Genomic DNA, 20,424 nt, shown 5'->3' with positions numbered 1-20,424 from the left:
TGTAGATCTTGTAGACATGGAATGATCCTGCTTTCAAATTCTCAGCTAGAATCCGGACATCAAGGTCGGTACGTACTCATTTTTTGTTGGCTTTCTCTAGGTTTTCTACAAGAGTCTGTCTAGGATCTGTTCTGGTATGAGTGAATAGCGATGGGCCGCTAATCACCATGGCTACAGTGGTACCTACTGATTTGACAAAGAGTGAGTGTAATGAAAACTCCTGCTAGGTCAGGAAAAAGCGTTCTTGATACAAGAGGCTCTTGCGGTGCAGCCATCACTCTAAATTTGGATTTTAGCTGCAAGGGCAACCCTCTAGCCCATGATAACCTGGGAATATGATTCATAAGTGCTACAGTGGTTCTCACAGGAAATAGTACAATATAGTATATTATATATAAAGCTGATAATAACTATGAAAAAAACCTTGTAAAGAAACACTCACCAGACTTAATATGGTACTGGCACAAACATTTCCCGTACGTGGAACAACCAAAAATTATCACAATGGACACAAAGAGATTTAATTGATTTTTCTATTGTTTTTTAATGTGTGATTCATAGGTAACTCAGAGCACAAATGGACATAACTGGGAGACCTGGTGTGCATACAAATACATATAATATGCCCCAAGTGCTAAGGAACACAACTTGAACAAAATAACAAACACATATTATGCACGCTAGTGCTACCAATGACATTAATTGGGATTCTAGGTTAACTATAAATCCTGCATGAAAAAACAATAGAAAAATCACTTAATTCTCTCTCTTCTCTCCATTGTGATCGTTTGTTGTTGTTACGTGTATCTCAACTGTTTGTGCCAGTATCTAATTAGGTTTGGCAAGTGTAAACGTAGAACCAAAGATGGAAGGTGCACTCATTAAAATTAGACACATTGAATCAAATAGTCCAAATAGTATTTCTTTCTTTTAATTCTGAAGATTTTAACACGAACAGGACACAGCCAACGCGTTTCGTTCCATGCAGGAACTTCGTCAGGGCTTGCGTGTTATCGTTTGTATATAAATATATATGCAAATCAGGCCTTCGTGTAGTCACGATAAGGGTATATATCAAAAGTGATGATATGAACAGAGGATGTTAGATATTATCCTTCATAAGTAACGTCTGGTCTCAGCATGGTAGCTGCAAAGGTTTGGCAAGTGTCTTTTAATGGACATGAGGCAGGCAATTTTTTTATGTAACGAAAGTATCGTGTGGTAGAGCAGTGTCATTTACAAACAACATATTGTCCATTGAAACGGCCACTAAATATCCTCAGCAGGGCCGTTTCTAGGTGTTTTGCTGCCCTAGGCGAGAATTGAAAAATGCTGCCCCTTCCTTTTTTCTCCTAATTTGCTCAATTTTTTCGCAGTTTGATTTCAAATTCCCCCCCCCCCCCCCCCCCTTTTGCCACCCTAGGCGGCCGCCTAGTCTTGCCTAATGGTAGAAACGGCCCTGATCCTCAGACATACAGTTTTACTGAGAAGACTATATTTCACACAAATGATAACATGGAAATCTATTTTTGCACTAATATTTATAATTTGTGCACGGGTTCAGCCACGTTTCCTTGAGGTAGAGCAGGTCCAAGAGCATGATTTGAAGCGTGGTTGTGAAGTTCTCCATACAGCTGGTCGCAGTGTCTGCATTGATGGTGCTACTGATGTGTCTCTGAAATACAATTGCGATTCCTCCTGCGGGCTTGTGTTTGTCGTTTTGTCTGATGGTCTTGTAACCAGTGGAGATGGCTATGGAGATGTCGGCTACAGTGGTGATGTCGGCTACAGAGGCTGGGTTCAGACAGGTTTCTGTGAGGAAGAGCAGGCTTGAGGTGTGTTCGTTCAGCAGGTCCCATATCCCCATGGCGTGTTTGCTGACAGAACAGTTATTGAGGAGCGTGCATGTGATGTGGGTGGTGGCTGGTTTGAGCGTGTATGGGCTGGTGGGGTGCAGTGTGCTGTTGGTGCAGGTGTTGTGGTTTATGGGATAGTGGGGGTTAGAGTGCATGTGAATCTGCAGGAGGTGCAGGTGAGAGTTCCTTCTGTGTTATGTGACACGGCATGGCAGGGTTGAGGGCATGGAGGGATGCGGTGGGTAGGTGATGGACCAAAAGTCCAGCCACTGGCCAGGCGCAGATGGGCTTGACTGTGGCGCCCGACATCTTCACAGGCTCCCTACTGTTCTCTCCCCTCCCCTCCTGAGAAAAAATAATTCTTGTAATGTTGCACTACAGTTATGTTTAATACCACGAATATACGGATTTCACCAATGCTGTGCCATGCTGCCACTTTCAGTGCCACACCTGACCCTGGTGACCCCCTACTGCATAGAAAATCTCCAGCTCTAGGGCTTAGAAGTTGTCTATTAAATGAAATAATGACTAGATGGACCAATGAATAAACAGATCATTTATTTATCATGTAGTTTTAGCGTTTAATGAAGTGTCAAATAAACCCAACGGCTTCGAAACACTTTGCGAGCAACTGGCATGGCAACATAAAGGGAATAACATGGTACACAATATAAAACCAAATCAGCTAAATAAAACAAGTGAAAAACAAATAATTCGGACAGAAATTTTAAGCAAAGAAAATAACATTTTGCAACTAATAGTGAACAAAATAAACAAGAATGGCTTTCAAATTTCGGAGAAAGTTCGGGTGCTGAGATGGGGTGTGGAGGGGAGATGAAAGGGAAGTAAAGATGGACGGGAAGGGAGAAATAACGAGAGAGATGATGAGCAGGAGACGAAGAAAGGGGGATTAGGGATGGTTTAAAGGGAGATTGGGAAACTAAGGAACAAGAGTTTGGAGGAGGGTAACGGGAAGAGGCGAGGGAAGAGAGGCGGGAAAAGATGGGTCGCAAAACGGAGAGGGAAGAAAAGTGGTGGCGAAAGGAATAAAGGGATTGAGAGAAAAAGATGAAGTGGTAGGGAAGATACCATGAGCAGGAAAGAGAAGAGTAAAGGATAGAGGGCGGAACCAAGGGAGAGAGAAAGGGGAAAATGAAAAACAAGGAACGAAGAGGTAAGAAAAGGAAGGTAACGGGAGATGGAGGAGGGGGAAGAGATTTTCAAGAACTGGGGAAGAAAATGAGGAAGTTAAGATTCAACCAGTGTGTTATCTCAGGGTATGGTATCATTTTTAATGCGCCTTGGTAAGAGGCTAAAGCAGAATGCAATGCTAGGGTACTGGCACTTTACAGAGCAGTCGTAGCTCAAGGCTCCTGCTGAGGTCAGTGATGTTGGCAAGGAGGATGCTTAGGTGGCCGCCTCATCCGTTTGGTAGATAAGATGCGGTAACGGGGCATATCGCTGCCAAATAATTCTATGTCAAGTGTGGCACCGTTAGGAGTGTTGGGTTTTTAATCAGCAACCCTTTGGATAAGTGGGGCTTGTAGTTCATTCTTAAGAACTACACGTCCCAGCATGCCCAGTACTGCTGCCCCAGGATCCTGTAGGGTTCGGGGGTCGTCGTGGGAAGGGATGGGCAAGTGACAGAGGAAGCAAGTCAGGTCCTTGTAGAGTGCATTACACAAGGCGGTCATCTCTGAGGCAGACAACTCACCCTGCCCCCTTCTTTCCCTCACTCCCTGACCACCACATAGATGGCTTCAGAAGAGGGGGTTGGGCCCTTTGGTACATGCCAGTGGCAGTCTTTGGGTCACTGGGTTGAAGAAACAGAGAAGGCAGATGAGTTGGTTGTTCTGGTGGGTACCTCTTTGGGGCTCTGGGGCCTTTCCCTAGCTCATGGCTGAGCCCCAGGGAGTTAGAATGAAAACTCCAGGTTATTAATGACACTGTCCCCTGGTCCTAACTTTACACCAACAAACCATTGTTTTCAGCTGTGCTAATCTAAATATTTCAATGGAAACAAATTACGACTATAACACTCAGGATGCATTACGTTATCACATGAAAGTCAATGGTTGTCACTTACGGCCTGATTATGACTACGGCCGTCCTCTGGATCGTCATAGCTGCAGTGGCGGTGTAGAGACCGCCGCACCAGGGGTCTGACGCCCTTCGCCCTATTACAACTTCGGCGGTTGGGCTGCCATTGCACCACTGCAACCGCCAGGGATTTGATCCCTGGTGATGGTGCGGCTGTTTTGAGGCCGCAATATGCTTGGTAGGACCGTCACAGTTTCGCCAAGCATATTAAGAGTTTCCTCTTCACAACGGTTTTAATGATGATTCCTAGTCAATCAAAACCATGGCGGAGAGGAAACAAAGTGGGCCCTACAGAGCCCCTTGTGCCTCAGGGCCATGAGGTGCATGCAGGGGGGCACATGTTGTTCCCCCCCTGTGTGCATGCACCCCAGTACCTGCACGGCATGGACAGTCAATGCCTTTTAGGTACTCCCTTTGATGTTCGCATTGCAGTGCCTATTTCATAGGCACCACCGTGGGACCAGCACAGAACCACCCGCTATTGACTGTATAGGTCGTAATCTGGCGGGTGGTGCGTACACGGTTTTGGCGGTCTGCGAGCAGGGTGGCAGTGTGGCGATGGGGCTCCCACACCGACAAACTTGTAATTGGGCCCTAAGTAACAAAATCTGGTGTTAGCCTCACTTCCCAAGACCCTGGCAGAGAGGTTCTTTTGTCCTTTCCTCCCGTGCTACAGTGCCTGCCAAGTGATTCTTTTGCACTCTCCTTGCTGGTGGGAGGTGGTTTCCCTTGTCCATGACCCTGATAGGTTGCTTGCCCTGGCTATACCTAGATTTGCTGTTTAGCTTGCCTTGAGTTGTTTCAGAGAAAGCAACTCCATAACATGTCTCATTAAGGCAAGGTTTAAAAACTTGGGTATGTGCAATTGATGCTAGGAAGGAATCCAGGAGCCAGGCACATGTAGTTGACTAAGGAGCAACGTGGCTATTGGTTTACAAGACATGTATGGGGTGACTAGATGACCCTTTGCCACTGGGACACCACTTTTCTGTTTCAGGACTTTGCTTTCAAATATCGCTGTAATCAGGTGTGTTGGTCCATTTGGCTCAATTAAAATGTACCACGACTACAACTCCCAGAATGCACTAATATGTAAGAGCAAAGACCATGAATGGAAACTTGGTGCTCCCGGTGACATGGAACCATCTGGTCACCCTAGTAATGGGATCATGCGATGAGGGTCACCACTGGTCTGCCAACAAGGACAGAGTAGAGCCCGCCAGCAGTGATTTAAAGAGGGCAGAGACAGTGTCAGGGCTCAGAGAAATGGAAAGAGAGAATGATCTGAGTGAAAAGATGGAGGCTCTGGGATTAGAAGCGTTTTTTTCCACGTTGTGCCCTCGGACAACCCATCTCTTTTGGGGTCAGCCCCAGGAGGGATCGTCCCTTCACAGCCTTAGGGGTGGCGCAGGTGATGTAGATGACGTCTGACACCTTGTTCTCCACTTTGCGCAGCCAGCGCTGGAAGGGAAGAAGATCACAGGTGCAGTGCCAAGGGTTGTTGTCCACGTATAGCTCCTGCAGGGAGCCTTCTAGGGGCTGCAGATGTTCCACCTTCAGGGTCTTCAGTTGATTGTAGGTCAGGTCGAGCACAATCAGACTCGTCATGTTGGCGAATGTGTCGGGGTCAATGCTTTTAATCTGATTGGCGAAGAGGTAGAGAACAGACAGGCCATCCAGGCCTTGGAAACTTGTCTTGTTCAGCTGGCTAATGTTGTGATGAGCAAGGCAAATAGAAAAGATATCAGGTGGGAAGCCTAGAAGAGAAACAGAGGCCATGTCATAAACGTACACTGGTAACACTAAGACACATGGTGACTGCCTCAGCAGTCTGCAGCTGGAACCGGAAGTAGCAGCCAAACCGGAACAACAACCCCCAATCTAAACTCTGGCCCACACTTCCTCTCATGAACAAAATGTGCTTGGGAAAATCACATAAGTTGCCTGTGTGGGAGGCGTGCTCCTCTTTATTAAATGCATTATAACCTGAGTTTACGGTAACTTAGATTGTGTTTACACTGTTCTCCATCTTTTGCCGACATCCCGAAATATCATGTGATGACTATTACTGGTCTGTGTGTTCTAAATAAAGCATTGCTAGACCCAGACTAATAAACAGAGAGTGTTCCCGGAGACTTTCTCTCACTGTACCTAACCAAGGACATTTCAACTGCCCCAGGCTATTACTGTACAATGTATCAATGGCATTGCTCAACTAACCTGCGAGAATGACTCAAATCCAAAGTATTACTATCACGAGAAAATATTCAAATGTATGCTGTAGTAAAATGTTTCTCCGTGCTCGTTCCCCATTGGTGCATATACTGGGAATCATGTACTCGTGTAGAATGTATAAATGTCTTTGTCTTAATATAAAAGGACATCTGGGTTTCTGTATTAAAGAAGACCCTCCCCCCACCTTTAGAAGGCAACTCTTTACCAGATTTCACTTAGGACTGTATTGAGCTGTTTGTACTCATGGTTTGCAAACTTTACTAATAAATGCACGCATGGAGCGTGGCATGGCCTCTGCCTATTAATTCAGCATATAAAGCTTTGAAATGACAACCCTTGACTGTCATTTTTAAAAGAATCTTCCAGCATCTAGTATTGAAGTGAAACGAACGGAAGCAGTGAAGGCTCCCGCTGGGGAGCACCATAGTCCGTTTTGGGACTTTTCCGCTCCCGGTCCTAGCAGTTGGCATGCCCCATGAGTTGAATTTTAGGATACGTCTACGCACTGACACCTGTGAGATATGAGGTCCAATGCTCCTTTCTCAGTGCTACCATCCTGTGAAGTTTTTTTTTCCCCTGGAACAAACTCCGAATAAACCCATATTTAAAAAAAACACTATATCACAGTCCAACATTAAGCCTATGGTGTGTAAAATATGATAAATTTACAAATACATCAAATCATAAAACCAAATAGCTTTTGACCTCCATTAAAATCTGACATATGCAATTAATTCACAGAGGCAAAGGGCCATCCTGTCATCCTTGGGGAGTGGGCGGCGACCCTTGCTTGGTGGCAATGCTGGCACTGAACATCTGGGGTACAACTCTTTCTTCTACTCTTATTGGTCATTGCTCTGCTGAGCCCTTTTGCGAGATGAGATATATAGATGTATGTGGAACCTCAGCATGCTTGTGATCTGTCTGAGAAGATGTCCATGAGGCCTTTATTTATCTCCTCTGACCTTTCCTCCCTGTGTCCCTCCGTTGTGGACTGATTCCTATGGCTCCTTCTGGTGACTTTCCCATCCATCACATCCTGCTTTATGGAGAAGTCAGATTTTAGAAACCCGACCCTAAGAACAAACAGGTAACATACCTTCTGGCTGGTCAGTTACATTAGAAACAAGTTCCCTAGATGCCAAGCTCAAGGCAAAGGTCACCAGTCGGTTTTAACACCTGATTGGCCCTCCCCCTACAAAAGAGAAAGTGCCACCCCTGACTCGAAGCCGGATACTGGGCCAGTTTTAAGTTAGCAAGTTTATACTGTAGTGTCAGGCCCAATACAAGCCAATGTTTGTTGTATTCCGCTTTAGGTGTCCATATATAGGTTTTCCTGAAACATGTCCTTATATAGGCACAATTCACATTGCCCTTTCATAGGCATAAGATCCCAGTCCTTATTTAGGCATTAGCCATGCTATCCAAATACAGGCATGGTCCCCTACATCCGTCGACCCCAACGTCACAACGAGTTCTTAGAAACCAGACCCTTAAGCTCTTGGGAGTTCCCCTAGCACAGGATTATTGATTTCTCCCAGAATTCATTTATTATGCATGAACTGCTATTCCTTAAGGGTTCATTCCTGACGTCTTCCTCTGCCCGACATTACCTCAATGCTAGCATTCCAAGGCACCTACTGGGTATAAATATACCTTCTCTTGCCCAAGCAAGTAGGAGGAGACCTCGACTTTAGAGGAGCCCGTGTCCCGGCCTGAGGCTATGACAAGACGCTGTCATCCCTGCTCGCAGAGAATCCAGCATCCAGTGTTCTGACTCCCTTCGCGGGGTGTTAGAGTTTGAGACCCGGAAAGAGATTCCCACCTCTCTCATTCTCAAGGTATGGAGTTGACTAGAACCTAGAGGGACTCCTGGCATACCAGACTTAGCATGCCATACTATAGCATACCAAACTATGGAATACATAACCTACTTCTTACTTGTACTACACTTAGGTTAGGTACACTGGGGTAAAACTAGTTAGAGGAGCATCTCATGAGTACTCGCATTTTTAGCTTATGTTATTTATGTATATAAATATATGTGTCATAGCTAAAAGATAATGTTAGCGCAGTATTATTTCTTTTTACTGCTTACGCTGTACATAATATATCTCGCATATTGTCTTATGATTGTAACAGCTCATATCTCTTACACAAGAAACAAGACTGTTCAATAAATCCTTTTATTGAAACGCCCGTCTATTCTTTCTGTGTAAGTCTGAAGAAACTAAGCATGCACGATTAGCTGAGTGAAACTGTTATCTGTTGTTTCCACGATTCTGAGAGTGTTCCAATTCTAAAGGGAAACAAAGTTGCCATGTTTATGCATTTGCCAGAAACTACTCCCGTCTTGTTTACAAGGAGTTTCTAGTGGCCTCTGAGTTAGCTGGGACAAAGTAATTTAGTTTAATATACTTGATAGGGGCATACTGACCTCAGTCCCATGCCAAATCTATAGGTTATATTATTCCAATGCGCAGAGCCTATTAGGGAAATAGGAACTACACTACATGGCGCCCAACGTTTGGTAAAGCACTAATTTAATGCTAGATACTGAGTAACTCAGTCATGCTTTTCTCAGAGACCCTTACTCACATACTCCATAAGACGTCTGGAGTGGGTAGTGTTAAGTATCCGCCAAAGCTGAGTAGGACAAAAATCCTATATATTAGCTGCTTGGGTTTTTCAACGTTGAAGGATACAGTGTTGCAGAATATTGTGCACCTTATCTTTGTTTCCTTGAAACTTGTTCTACATTTTTCAAAAACAATGTCCCTGCACGGGGTTACTAACACCGAGAACAGTGTAGCTGCGGCTGACCCAGTCATAACAGCTTTTAATTTTACAGGTTTAAATGAAACCGATGAGGGTGTTATAAACATCCCTCCAATCTTAAGGAGAGCCATCACTCTAAAACTTATAAAACACGGCCTAACACCAAGAGGTGGTAGAGCAGTTTTCGTGATAGAGGCACACGAATCCTTTCAGACAGAGGTATTCTATTCATGGAGTGTATTCCCAGAATCAAATCCAGTGACAAAAATATTTCACTTATTTAAAGAAGATGAACCACCTGAGGAATATATTCCTTTCGACGATATTGAAATTCCACTCACATACCAGGAGCATAATCTCTGGTTTAAAGATGCCCTAAAACATCACAAAAACATAACCAGGCTCGGTCCACTAGACCGATTCTAGCCGGCTACACACCTGATCCTGACATTGAAGAGATGTCAGACGAGGACTTACTTACTCAACTACAAGAATTAATACAAATTTACAGACAATTAGTCCAATATGTCATGCGGACTTTCACAGTCCAACCACCAATAACCATTCCAAATCAAACCCCTCAACAAGCGTATAGACAAAAAATTACTCCACAGACTTTACACGCAGTCATGGGTAAAATGCCCACAAAACCTGAACAAATTCCATTCTGGATAGCTCAAAAATTACTCAAATCGAAGCAGTATTTCCAAATACTAGCCCCTATGAGAAACACAGAATCCTAACAATCTGTATACCAATGGGGATCACACCACAACTGGAAGACTGCACCACTTGGGGTACAGTCTTTGCTGCCATCATTGCTAAAACACATGGGGGTTTATTAGTATGTCGGGTGGATCGCCACCGCCCGCATGGTGGTGGCGATCCGCCTGAAATTTACCACCGCTCGCATCCCATTTCCCCGCCATATTACGATGGTGGGGGGGATCCCGGCGGATGGAAAGACCGTCCGCCGGTTTTCTGACGGTCGACGGGTCGACCGGGAGCGGAAAAGGGGCTGTATATGGTGGCGGTGTCTGCAAGACACCGCCATCCATATTACAATGCAGGCAGGAAAGTGCATTTCCATGACGGTGTTGCCGCCATGGAAAGGCATGTGGTTCCTGACTAGGGGGGCCTGCAATGAGTGTGGGGGGTGCACAGGTACCCCCTGCATTTGCAGGCACAACGTGGCAGGCACGGCGCGGCAATGTTGTGGATATGGGATGCCACCGTGGCGGTGGCATCCTAATTGCCGGTGCGGGACCGCCGCACCAATGGCGGCCAGACCCAGCACCGCTAGGGTGGCGGGCAGACCAAAGTCCGCCTGCCATCCTAATAGGCCCCATGGTGTTCAGTCAATTGCAGTAATACCAGATGTCCTGAAACAAATTCAAAACGAACACAGGGTAGAGCCTGCTCTGAATTTAGGTATGAAATTACTGAAAAACTTCGGCCAGGTCTCAACAATACTATTATCTAATAGTAAAGGGGAAGCAGCATCAGTGGCGATCCACCAACGCTTAAGGGAATTTGATGTAACAGGACATCAACATGAACTCCCAGAATAATAGAAAAATCTTATGCAGAATTAGGCAGAGACAGTTTGGGTGGAAAACCTTTGAAGCCAAAACTGTCTGAAGGTCCTGAGAATGACTCCAATAATCAAAATCCTACATCTTCTAAAAAGAAGTGGGAAACTAATAAACAAAATCCAAAAGAGACACGTTCTCAATCCCGAGGTAGGTCTCCTCAAAAGGAGCCCTCTGAAAGGAGGTATAACCTCAGGAATAGGGATACTTTAAGAAAACCTGACAGGTATCAGGATACTGATACACGTTCCTCTCGTACCTTTCAGATATCGTCACAGACATCCGAAAGAAGAGGATGGCCAGATCACAAAGAAGAACGTGTGAAGTCCAAAGACGATCACCACGTTCAGAAAAATAAATCAAAACCTCAATTCATAAAAAAGAAGGTAGCAGGTCTGAAGATCAGACATGCCGAGAATACTGAGAGCACAGCTCAAGAACTGAGAATGGGCTCAGACAATGCTGGACGGTGCAGCAGAAGTAACAATAGCTCGCCAGAACCTAAAGGAACTTCTGGAGATAGTGGACTTGAATGAGTACAAAACAGTAGAGACTGTAGACACCAGGGTTAGTACTCCACAAAAGTTATATGAAATAACACTCCGAATGGAGGGAGACATACCAAGAAAAGTGAAAGCACTCTTTTGGGAGAAACTTTCAAGGGGTTATGATATACTTCTAGTAGAACAGGACTGGCCACCAAAATTTGTCAGGAAGTGCCCACATGGCGAGGACATCATTATGCCAGCCTTCTCCAACCATATTCCAATTCACCTAAAATATACTTATGCCAGGAAATGGACAGTAGCCCAGGCCCCAGCATTATACAAAAATCGAGTAGGATGGGATTAGGACTCACCTCACCACAAAATACAGCTAAAAAATCAACCTACTGTACAAAGGCAGTACTCAATAAAGCAAGAAGCTAAAAAACAGGTCAGGGAGATCTTAGATCAACTTGAATACCAAGGGGTGATTGAAACATGCACCTCCTCAATGAACAATCCTTTGTTTCCTGTATCCAAACTAGACAATACATATCGTCTTGTTTTGGATTACAGACACTTGAATACTTGTTCCAAAACATTTGCAGTGCAGAATGCACATAGTACATCATTAATGAATAACATTGTGCGTAAAAAATATAAAACCACATTGGACATTTCAAATTGTTTCTTTTGTCAAAACATAGCACCTGAAAGCAGGTACTTAACAGCTTTCTCAATAATAGGGACACAGGGTCAATTTTGTTGACTCCCACAAGGGTTCAAAAACAGCCTGGGGTTATTCTCAGCAAGGGTAACAGAGTTACTACAAGTTTATGATAATGAGACATTGTCATATGTCGATGACATTTTTCTAACAGATGATGACCTAGATAGGCACCTGAACAGGGTGAATACCATTATACTGGGCTTCGCCTCTGAGGGCTATAAATTCAACTTTAAAAAATCCAGAATTGCCCATCTCAATGTCCTTTTCTTAGGATATGAGCTTTCAAGTGAAGGCAAGAGCCTGACAGCTAACTTTTTGGAAAAGTGTGCGCTGCTCCAAACTCCAAAAACGCTGAAAAACTTACAATCCATCTCGGGTTTCCTAAATTTTGGAAGAACTTACATTCTAAATTACGCAGAAAGGGTTAAACCTCTCTACGAATTAATCAAACCTGATTTTTCAACAAAACATTGGACACAGGAACACACAGACATCCTGCGTTCACTCCCGGCAACAATGTTAGCAACAAATCACTCACAAACACGTGTAAATAAATGCAATTTAGTGATCCAAATAATTTTGGGTCAATGCGGATTCACCTATTTAACATTTATTGATGGTGAAAAAGTACCAATAGCATACAAATCACATTTGTATACACAAGCAGAATTGCGCTTCACTTCAACAAAAAAGATACTGACAGCAGTTCAAACCGCTGTAGCAAAAGAAAGAGCTCTAGCTCAGGGGAAACACATTATTGTCGTGACTCCAGTACCAGCCTTAGAGGCGGTTACAAAAACGAGCATTCCAAATGCAAAAGCTGTACATCCTAGATGGATACAATGGGTTAATTCTCTTGCTGCAACAGATGTTGAATATGTTTTTGCTACTGATTTAAAAACACAAGTGTTCCTGCAATATGAACATGAATGTCCTCTGCCCACTGAAATTCTGGCTCTCGATCAGTACGAATTTATAATTTATACTGATGGATCAGCACAACCTGCTACAGGGAGTAAGCAATCTTACAGTGCAGCGTGCGCAATCGTTAAAGGTCGCATGCGCAATGGTAACTTCCGACCAATGGTCACTAAAAGTAAATCTCTAGGAGATTGTACAGTTCAGCGAGCTGAACTACAAGCATTCAAACTGGCACTTGAAAGTACAGATTACAAATTCCCCACACTTATAGTGTGCGATTCCTTTTACTGTGTTCAGTCATATAATGAATATTTACAGAATTGGCTTCAAAACGGATTTAAAGATGCAAAAGGTGGCACAAAAAAGCATAGAATGCTTTGGGAACAAGTAGTTCAGTTGAGAAATAAACTACCAAAAACTCATGTGTTACACATGCTGAGTCATCAACGTGATGGCGTTCACGTTGCAGGGAATTCATTGGCTTATGGAGCCGCAAATGGGGCTGTTCAGCTGGCTTCCGTAGTTGCGATCACTCATTCAAAAATGAAAATAGACAGGAAGATATTGTTGGCTGTCAATGCTTCAAGCAAAGACAGTGGTGCAGCGTTACCAAAGAAATGTCCACTCAAGTACTCGTGGGGGATAGGGTAATTCTAAATATGGAACGTAGAGCAGCTTTGATTTATGAGGCACATCTTGGGGAGGGTCTGTCACATCAGGGGATCTCTAACACAATATTAACATTAAAAGAGATGTACTGGTGGCCTGGAATGAATACACTGATTCACATCTTCATGAATGACTGCAGGGACTGCCATAGACAGCGTAATGCAGAATGCCATCAGACACCAGACTACGAAGTAGCTTGCCCAGTACAGACACCATTGTTAGACAGCATTAGACTATCCACGCGCAGGCATCCTTTATGACAAATGCAATCCCACAAACACCAACTCAAGGTTCCTATGGATGTGGTCTCAGCGCTCGGCTGACGCTCGAACTGCTATAAAAGATTTGCAAGTCTTTATCGGCACATACACAATTGGCACACTACATTCTGACCAGGGCCCTGCGTTTAGCTCTCGGGCTTACAAAGAAGACATGGCCAATTTGGGCGTAGCATTGCGGTACTCCTCTCCGTTTCATCCTGAGGGAAATTCTGTTGTGGAAAGGAAAAACCGGGACATAGAGCAGTCTATAACAGCTAGAGTATTAGGTTCGGGTGATGGGTGGGTCAAACATCTTTATGGGGTCCAACACTCATTAAATAATTTGCCAAGAACTTCTCTGGGGGGTCACTCGATATGAGGTCCTATTTGGGACAAAAATGTGGGTTCCTGATCTCGAATGTAAAGGCACTGTGATGGAAAATAAACCCTTTGATATCAAAGATCATTTGGCTGTTTTACAGGATCTAAATTAACTAAGATCGAAACAGAGCAACGTGTTCCTGAAGCCAACCACCACTGGGGAAAAACTGGCAGTTTCAGCAAGGCCTGTCTGGATCCCAAAAGTTGGGGATCTAGTCAGAGAGAAGGATGCGGACAAGAAGGAATTTGAACCTTCTTACAGACAACCAGGACCTGTCCTAGCCATCCACGGAACAAGAACAGTACTTCTGCCGCCCCTTGCTGGAAAAAAGGAGAAAAGAATGGTGTCAATCGAACTCATCAAACCACCCTATGTGGCCAATACTAAATAGTAGGCCTCGTGGACTCCGACCTAGTAACAGACGCCCTCCTCTCGCTACTATCCAAGAGGTTCAGACTGAAAGGCTCATAACCATCAAGAATTCAGCAGTAAGAGATGAAGGACTAAGTAACAATGCTATGGAACTCATCCCTCTTGAAACTCAAGTATCACTTCGTTCAGATACACCTGTCTACACCAACGTAACACGTGATCAACTGGTTCCAGCGATTTCGACGAATCCTGATGCAATTCCAACAATTGACCGAACTGCTTCTGGGTACTTCATTAACTTTGATACGTTTTCTGAGGATCCAAGTGAGCCTGAAACGAAGCCAGTCCTGAAAACTTTCAAACAAGTGCAAGATGTTTTTCGTTTTCTGAAAGACACTTATCTGGTTTCACCATGGATTGAACTATGGGTTATTTCTGCAATATTTTTCTTTCTGCTTTGGCTAGCTTTGGTAATGACTCTTAGGGTGCTTATGAATGTCAGATATATTAGTTTGGACACTGAAAGTAAAAATGTGAACTTACTTTTAAAACCACACAAATCTTCCCATCGTGAAGCAAGAGACTTGTCAGCAGTGAACATCACAGCCGTTCCTATACAGGATGGTATAGTTTGGGGAAAAAAACGATTTCGACATATTCGGCCCAACTGAACTTTTGAAGATTCCACATTTATTTAAAATTTCAATAAGGGACTTTATTACCTCCAGTACCTATTCTGATGATTGGGGCATTGAGACTGTTAATAACATGATGTCTGATCTAGAAAGGTCTGCTGCGTTCTCCAACAATGGGTTCATCAGACTACGAGCAACTTTTTTGTTACAACCACTATGGTCCTCATTTCTTGCATAAATCTGCAGGACCTAGAAATGTATTTATGTTTAACCAATGGGAACATTGTCCTACACTACCAAAGGGTAGTTCAAAAACGTTTGCAAATAAGTTTCCATAATTTTCAGGGTACAATACATCTGATCCAGAAACATTTTTCTATAGAAATGTGAACACAACAGGACAGAAAAATATGTTAACTAATAAAAAACAGATTTATTCTGCAGCCTTTATTGCCCAACTGCGAGACAAGGGTTTGACTTTTGGAAAGACACAATCGACAAAAAATCTGTCTGGGGTTCTAAAGATTGGCAAGTGCAGGGGATAGAAGCTTTGTTTAGAGACTGTATCATCCCACAGCAAATAATGTTTTTGAATGACACTGTGCAACAAACGTCTTGCCTTGGATTAGCCAAGATCAAAGACATGAACACACCTTCTGTACCAACACCTGCAAGTAATGGCACTACACAGGGAGCGGTCACAGTAGACACAATACTACAAAACAACAGATCAGATCCTGATTGGGAAAAATGATTGCTCTGGCCCACAGACACAAACATCTGTCAAGAAAGATTCCTGAATAGAATACAGGGCTTTACCATCCATAGACCAGACCCACGTTATGTTCAACTACAGCACCCGGGGGTAGTAATAACATACAGTGTAGGAAAACTGTGCCTTGACTGGTTACAAAAATCTACACTTGAGGATGTGAAACAACACTTATCTTTACTTAAAGAAGACGCAGACCGTAGGGATTTCTTTGCTAGGACCGAGAAAACCGCGTCAAAAACGTTTCATATATGCCGGCATTTATGCTGCTTATAATGAAATATGGAAGGTTTCACAGGCAGAGGCCGCAGAAAGAATACGTGAGCTTGATCTTATTAACTTAGAGAAATCTCTCTCTGTGGTCGACAATGGGTTAACAACTTTGTCATCCAGAATATATTCACTGGACAACATTGTATCCTCTTCTATTGACATACTGGAACATGATTTAGCCGTGTTACAACAAGGCCAATCTCAGTTACGTTCTATTATGCTATTAGGCTGGACACTGCAATCCTTGCGTGCAGGCTATGTGCCTTGGCATTTTATCAACACGTCGTCTCTGTTTTCAGAATACAATCTCACGGATATACAGATCAAACTATCACAAAGGGGAGCAAAGTATACAGTGCTGAGCATTGAAAAACTGGAAAAATTACCATTTACGGTAGCAGAAAAACCAGCTACATAATGGCTTATCCATGGCAAAATAACTCTGCCTGTCACTACTTTTCATTTCCAGTATTGCCTCAAACAAATGCAAGCAGGCAATTATGAAAGGTTGGGTAAAGAATACATTAAGACATCCTGGGTTTTACCTTATGAATACAGATGTTGGAGTGGGGGTCGTGAAGTGTTTCTAAGCGGTACACACTGTGAAAATGCAGTAAGCGGATCTTTCATATGTCAGGACATTTCTTTACACGGGGCTTGTAATGGTTCTGTGGCAAACCTGTCCTGCCACCTGCAGGGTACACCAGCTGCTGTGATTAATCCAGCGTTTGGCCAACTTTCTAACAGAGTTACCTCATGTTGAATGATCAGAGTTGCTGTGGCATGTTACCAGGAATCCCATATCTGGTAACGGTTAGCTCCAGGGTTACTTGTTGTATGCAAGTATTGTTCCCCCAAATAGACACAGTCAGGGAGTCGCCTCTATGGCCTTCATTGAATGTTTCTTTCATACATTTTGATACTTTAAGCAGAATGAAAGCTATACTTTTGCAACAGACCGTGCCTTTGATCTCGGCCAAAGACACCTATGTTCTACAAATTGCAAGGACTTCGGCTGAGATACAGGCTCTAATTCGTACAAACTGCCCTATAAATTTTGTAGAAATGATGGGACGTATCTTAAACATGTCTGATACGAGCGGGGTTGTACATGTATTTAAGACCATATGTTCAGGACTGTTAACACCTTTTCAGGCAGTCCTCGGAATCATTCCAAACTTCGTGCATTCGGTGTTTGGTGGTCTGCCATTAATTCTAGCACTCATTGCAGGAATCCTGTTTCTATTCCTACTACTACGCTATGGCAAGCCTATCCACTGGCGTCACTCCCAGAAACTTGGAGAAAGCTCTCCTAGAACGGAAGTGCCATGAGCGCATAGTGCAACTTTTGGGCATACCTCGTCTACGGGTACTTAATACAACATGGTTTCTATCATTTAGACCAATCTGGCAAGATTGCATCTTACCTGTTCTTTGCTGCCTGCTTTGCAGTGAAGAATGCATGCTAGACATCTGTCTAACACTCCCATCAGTCATACCAACGGATATCGATACTCTGCTGGACCCCATCATGGCCCATGCTCTGTGTTGTCCCCAAGGGCTACCACTCCTGATGACGGCATTCGTTGAGCTCTCACAGACGCTTCCTGCTGCTGCTGAGGTACAAGATCAATCAACAGGCACACAGGTAACAGCGGACGGGATCATTGCTACGGCATCCCATGCTGAAGGTGATGCTTCACATCTCTGTGCAGTTAAGCTTCTAAACGAGGTGTTCCAACTGTCACCGACATCGGTAGACAATCTTTTGTCTACAGGAGTAGATGATTTCATGTTTACACTAGACCCATATACTGACTTTGATTCGGCTCACAGTGTACCGGGGAAGTAATGAATTTGGCCTCCATATTTTCAAAACAGAACAAAACTTGGAACTCTTCCTAAAATTGATTTTTTTTACATTTTGGAACTACATGGCAATTCCATCTGCTTACAGTAGAACTATTCATATAGAACGGACTTCTTTGAATACTTCCAGGGACACATTATTACCTTATTTAGCACGATTTCATTTAGTACCATGTTATGAAATGGCTTTGGTTTTTGAATACTTGTCAACAATTTCTTCATATGTATATATTTCTATTCATTCATATCGCATTTATTTCCGATATATGGCTAGAATGAAAAACTGCTTTATAATGTACAGTACCTCTGCATTACATGTTTAGCAACAGTTTTTTTTTAAAAAAACCTTCTTTTAGTATGTTTCTACAAATGTCTTTTTACAACATGTGGTACTCAGTTTAATGTTTAGCATCTAATGTTTAGCATTTAGTATTATCGTTCATTTCATAGTGGAGTGGGTGTTGTATTCCGCTTTAGGTGTCCGTATAAAGGTTTTCCTGAAACATGTCCTTATATAGGCACAATTCACATTGCCCTTTTATAGGCATAAGATCCCAGTCCTTATTTAGGCATTAGCCATGCTATCCAAATACAGGCATGGTCCCCTATATCCGTCCACAACCAACGTCACAACGAGTTCTTAGAAACCAGACCCTTAAGCTCTTGGGAGTTCCCCTAGCACAGGATTAATGATTTCTCCAAGAACTCATTTATTATGCATGAACCGCTATTCCTTAAGGGTTCATTCCTGACGGCTTCCTCTGCCCGCCTTTACCTCAATGCTAACATTCCAAGGCACCTACTGGGTATAAATATACCTTCCCTTGCTCAAGCAAGTAGGAGGAGACCTCGACTTTACAGGAGCCCGTGTCCGGCCTGACGCACTGACAAGACGCTGTCATGCCTGCTCGCAGAGAATCCAGCTTCCAGTGTTCTGACTCCCTTCGCGGGGTGTTAGAGTTCGAGACCTGGAAAGAGATTCCCACCTCTCTCATTCTCAAGATATAGAGCTGACTAGAACCTAGAGGGACTCTTGGCATACCAGACTTAGCATACCATACTATAGCATACCATACTATGGAATACAACACCTACTTCTTACCTTGTACTACACTTAGGTTAGGTACACTGGGGTAGAACTAGTTAGAGAAGCATCTCATGAGTACTCGCATTTTTAGCTTATGTTATTTATGTATATAACTATATGTGTCATAGCTAAAAGATAATGCTAGCACAGTATTATTTCTTTCTACTGCTTACGCTGTACATATTATATCTTGCATACTGTCTTATGATTGTAACAGCTCATATCTCTTACTCGAGAAACAAGGCTGTTAAATAAATCCTTTTATTGAAACGCCAGTCTATTCTCTCTGTGAAACTCTGAAGAAACTAAGCATGCACGATTAGCTGAGTGAAACTGTTATCTGTTGTTTCCACGATTCTGAGAGTCTTCCGATTCTAAAGGGAAACAAAGTTGTCATGTTTATGCGGTTGCCAGAAACTACTCCCTACTTGTTTACAAGGAGTTTCTAGTGGCCTCTGAGTTAGCTGGCACAAAGTAATTAAGTTTAATATACTCAATAGGGGCATACTGACCTCAGTCCTATGCCAAATCCATAGGTTATATTATTCCAATGCGCAGAGCCTATTAGGGAAATAGGAACTACACTACATGTTGACAATCCCTACTTGACCTGAGCACCATGTATTGATGGTCCACAGAATGTAGGAGATTCTCAGTGGTCAGTTCCACTCTGAGCTGAAGCCAAGCTGGGCAAGCACCACTGGGGAGTGGGTGCACTAGAATGCAACCGGCTGTACTCAGGTACGTGTCTGTAAATGCCCAATGCCCAATGCCCTGATGGCATGCGAACAACACAACTGCAGATTGTTTTGAATTTCTTTTTGTAAACTAGAATGGCTTTCACCAGATTGACAAAATCAATCTAGTTAATACCCTTCTTGGTGAAAAAAAGATCCTCAGGATTCCCTCTCGTCCCACTGCTGCTTAAACTTTTTTTTATTTATTCCGCTTAAGAGAAGGGGGTATACTTCCTTAAACACCCCTGACCCTTTCCCTCTTCCCCATGTCCTTTCACATTTTGAAGCACCTTCCTTTAGACACCCCCTCCACCCAGGTTACTGCTGGCTTTCTTGTTTTTGGGGTTTCCTAGCAAATTCCTCTAACCCATCCAAACAAATCTCTCCCCCGTCCTCAGTTCTTAACTGTCTCACTATGTCGTCATTCTTTTCTCCATCACTAGTGGGTCACAAAAGACATCAAACAAGGATTTGCAATGCAATAGGTCTCGCATTTATAAAGCTACAGCTATTGGTGTTATAAATGACATTGTTTTTTGTTTATGTTTTTTATTTGCAATGGAGTGTTTTTTCAAAGAAAGTAAGTGCATGCTATAACGTATGGAAGCGTTTGTGTAAGCAGGAAGCACAGAGGGAGTGAAATCGTATGTAGGACAGTTGTGTTTCAAAGA

The 20,424-nt window shown here is 43.4% G+C and overlaps 1 protein-coding gene across 1 annotated transcript in view; it reads right to left on the bottom strand.

Annotated features, from left to right (window-relative positions):
- Positions 1-2,394: 2,394 nt before the first annotated feature.
- The window catches only part of LOC146809104 (leucine-rich repeat-containing protein Bf66946-like), a 125,936-nt gene continuing 107,906 nt past the window's right edge, over positions 2,395-20,424 (bottom strand). Inside the window, exon 3 of the mRNA XM_085615907.1 lies at positions 2,395-5,713. Coding sequence (XP_085472033.1) covers positions 5,268-5,713 — 446 coding nt within the window. The 3' untranslated portion in view covers positions 2,395-5,267. The remainder of the gene's footprint in view (positions 5,714-20,424) is intronic.

Source organism: Triturus cristatus, chromosome 7 (genome assembly GCF_964204655.1).
Source record: "Triturus cristatus chromosome 7, aTriCri1.1, whole genome shotgun sequence".
NCBI lineage: Eukaryota > Metazoa > Chordata > Amphibia > Caudata > Salamandridae > Triturus > Triturus cristatus.
Note: the sequence above shows the minus strand (reverse complement) of the source record. Positions and strands in the feature narration are given on the sequence as shown.